The 4,014-nt window shown below is 39.9% G+C and overlaps 1 protein-coding gene across 1 annotated transcript in view; it reads left to right on the top strand.

Annotated features, from left to right (window-relative positions):
- The window catches only part of LOC111817840 (unconventional myosin-Id-like), a 91,963-nt gene extending 91,704 nt beyond the window's left edge, over positions 1-259 (top strand). Inside the window, exon 4 of the mRNA XM_023719856.1 lies at positions 1-259. Within this exon, the coding sequence (XP_023575624.1) occupies positions 1-259 (259 nt within the window).
- Positions 260-4,014: the final 3,755 nt, after the last annotated feature.

Here is a 4,014-nt window from a genome sequence, read left to right as displayed (position 1 = left end):
ACGCATCTATACATTTATTGGAGAAGTCGTCGTCTCTGTGAATCCTTACAAGTTGCTGAACATCTATGGGCGGGACACAGTTGAGCAGTATAAAGGGCGTGAGCTGTATGAGAGACCACCTCATCTCTTTGCTATTGCTGATGCTGCTTACAAGGCTATGAAGAGGCGATCAAAAGACACCTGTATTGTTATATCAGGTATTCGGAGGAGGCCCTGGTACATCCAACCTCAGAGTGCATTTAACTTACTTAATACTTAAGCATCTACATGACTGATGAAATCTTTTTTTAAGGTTAAAAACCTAAGCATATATATGCACACACATATGTGATTCAAATATGTATCGCATACTTGGATGGTGTCTGGTTAGTTTGTAGACTGAGCTAGCATGGAATATGCTTCCTATCTCAAACAGGTAAAATATAACAAATATTTTAAATAGAAACAATGAAAACAAAATGAAATATTTAGGTGCTAAATATGACAGCTGAACTAAAGTCAGGCAAGTGCTTAGGAGCTGCTGTGGAATACATGCAGAGGCCTAGGGGCCAGACATGGGCTTCAGAGTCCAGGGCCCAAGTTTTCAAAGCCCAATAGGGAAGGTGTGGGATTGCTGGGCCATGCTGGAGAAGGAAAACCACACTACCCATGACAAGCAAGCCCTTCGGGGCTCCTCATGCAGTGACGTGAGGATCTGCTTGCTGGCGCACAGTGTTAGCAATACCTCACGTTTGCATTAGGGGGTGTGCGCCTTTAAAAAACACTTTTAGGGAGGACTGTCTCTGAGTAAAGTGCTTACCTAGCGTACGTGAGGCTCTGGGTTTCACTCCCAATAAGGGGGAAAATATCTTCTATGATCAGTATTTCATTTTTTTTTAATTTTATTTATTTATTTATGTGGGGGGGCAGCTCAGCCCACCAGGGGGCGTGGCTGGCTGGCATGTGGTACTGGGGGATTGAACCGCGGTCCCTGTACTTTGCTAAGCTTCTTCTAAGTAGGTGCTTTAGACCACTCAGCCATCTCACCAGCCCCCAGTATTTCATTTTGCAGAAGGGTTTTTTTTTTTTTTTTTTTTTTGCGGCTCCACATTGACCTCCAGCAGCGCTGGTCTGGGTTGCCTTGAGTATGTGGGAATGGAACCACTGCTCAAAGAGACTGACTGCCTCCTTTAAGCAGGCACTTAAACAACTGAGCTAATGGGCGGGTCCCCCAGTATTTCATTTTGGTTAGCAGTGTAAAATAGTTTTTCTTTAAGTGTTGGACTGGGAGAATTCTATCCTAGATTGTCATTGTATTAAATCAGATTACACTTACAGTATTACCCGGTTGTGCAGGCAGGGGGAGCAGTTAGATAGGTATTTGAAATAAAAGCAGAGTCTTGACTACTTCAGTCCTCCTTTCCAGCAGTAGCAGCTGTTTTGTGTCTACACATGCTTCAGTATATGCAAGTACACAGAGCTGTGTACACCTATGTATTGTATAGTACATACAGCGTGAAGTTTACGTCAGTATTGTGATTCCTCCTTTACTTTTGTTTGCTGTGGATTGCTTTTGCTGTTCTTGGTCTCTTCTGGTTCTGTATAAGTTTTAGCATTGTTTTACCTAGTTCTACATTGAATGTTATTGGTATTTTGACACCACTCATTGGGATTGTGTTAAATTTGTACATTAGCTTTGGAAGTATGCTCATTTTTACTATATTAGTTCTGCTTAATAAATGGTGCTGGGAAAACTGGCTATCCACATGCAAATGATTGAATCTAGACCCATGTATTTCACTATGTACTAAACTAAAATCAAAATGAATCAGAAAACTAAATGTTAAAACAGAAATATTTAATCTGCTAGAAGATTATGGGTAAAACTCTTGAAGTCATAGACATAGGCAAGGACTTTCTGAACAGAGCCCTAGTTGCACAAAAAATAACATTGAGAATCAACAAATGGGATCATATCAAATTAAAATGTCTCTGCACAGCAAAGGAAACAACCAAAAACAGGATTAAGGGTCAACCTGCAGAATGAGAAAAAAAAAAATTGCCAGCTATTCCTCAGAGGACTAATAGCTAAAATATATAAAGAACTAAAAAAAAAAATTGACTCCCCCAAAATAAAAGATCCAGTCAGAAAATGGGCAACTGAAATAAATAAACACTTCTCATGAGGAGTACAAATGGCCGATAGAGACATGAAAAAAATGTTCAACGTCACTGGCCAATAGGGAAATACAAGTTTATACTGAGATTCCATCTTTTTCCAGCAAAAAGAAAAACAGTAAGGGGTAACAAGACTGTGGGAAAAGGGAACACTCCCACATTGTTGTTGGGAATGTAAACCAATAACCCATTATGGAAATCGGTGTAGAGATTCCTCAAAAACTATTCCATTTGACGCAGCTATTCCCCTTCTGTACCTTCCCAAAGACATATTACAGTGATATGTGTATACCCATATTTATAGCAGTACAGTTCATAGTAGCTGAAGTGGCTCATATGTCCATCAGAAGATGAATGGACAGAGAAAGGTGGTATTTATACACAGCAGCATACTTCTTTGCCATAAAGAAGGATAAACTCTGAGTCATTTGTAGGAAAATAGAGACACCTTGATCCCATAGTATTAAGTAAAATAAATCAGACACATAAGCTTAAATTATATGGTTTCTCTTACATGAGAAACACAAAATATAAATACCAAATTAAAAGATAGATACTAGGAAATAGGGAGACAGATCCTTTGCAGGTGAGAAGGGGATGAAAAGAGAGGGGAGAGGGAGAGGAAGAAAGGGGAAGGAAAAAATTGAGATGTGTTGTGTATATATACCAACTCCCCACAGGAAGGTAACCACTGTGTACTCTAAACATACTAGGAAAAAATGAAAACATGGCATTACAGAGTTGCACTTGCTGCTACAGCAAAACATTGTGACGCTGAGTCTTAGCCTTCCTCCAGTACTCCACATGGTTTTAAGTCCTGTAGTGGGCCATTGACTCCTTGACCCAGTTCTCTGCTAATAGGGTTGTTATTTTAGACTGTAGCTAAATCATACAGTGTGATCTACAGCACAGTTTTTAAGCCTTTGAAGAATATTCTTGCCCTTTTTTGATTATGTTAGTACTTTTTAATATTTCCATAGGAGAAGTTTCCAGAAGATAGAGGTAGAACTTGCAAATTGACCCCATCCCTTCTTCACCACTGCTTATCTTGTCATGCTTTTTGTAACTGATATCTTCTGTCTGGGGTTTGCTATGTTGTGTGCTCTCTAAAATCACTCAAAGTTGTTTGTTTGTTTTTGTTAGTCAGGGCATCACCATGTTGCACCAGCCTGTCTTCAGCTCCTGGGCCCAGCAATCCTCCTGTCTTAACCTCCCGAGTAGCCGGTTTTCTCATTGCATGCCATGGCCCCTGGCTCTAAATTTAGTTTTTTAAAAAACAATTATGTTTTCACCTTTGAAATTAAAATATGTGAATTTAGCTGTGGCCACTACCATATTTATAGTAGACTTAGGGATCATTGCCTAATAGGAAACTCTAAGGAATTCAATTACCACAGTTTATTCCTCCAATACTAGGGATTGAACCCAAGACTTTTTTTGCACTGAGCTATATCCTCAGCACCCCCCCCACACACACACACTTTTTTTAAATTTTGAAACAAGGTCTTTCTGTGTCCCTGAGTTTCCCAGGCAGGGTTCAAACTTCTAATCCTCCTGCCTCAGACTCTCAGAGGGCAGGGATTACAGGGATGCATTTGCCACAATGTATACCTTGAGACTGTTTTCCTAGCAAGTCTGGATTTGTAGTCTGTGCTTTACTTCTATACTAGTTTTTTCCCCCAACATGTTTAAATCTGTTAGAACCAATATAGAACATAATGCATTAAAGAGACAGAGAGACAGAGACAGAGACAGAGACAGAGACAGAGACAGAGAGAGAGAGAGAGAGAGAGAGAGAGAGAGAGAGAGAGAGAGAGAGAAGTACAACATGGGAGAATTTAAATGCATAACACCAAA

Source organism: Octodon degus, unplaced genomic scaffold, assembly GCF_000260255.1.
Source record: "Octodon degus isolate 3935 unplaced genomic scaffold, OctDeg1.0 scaffold00072, whole genome shotgun sequence".
Lineage (NCBI taxonomy): Eukaryota > Metazoa > Chordata > Mammalia > Rodentia > Octodontidae > Octodon > Octodon degus.
The sequence above is the reverse complement of the archived record's forward strand: the minus strand, read 5'-3'. Positions and strand labels throughout refer to the sequence as shown.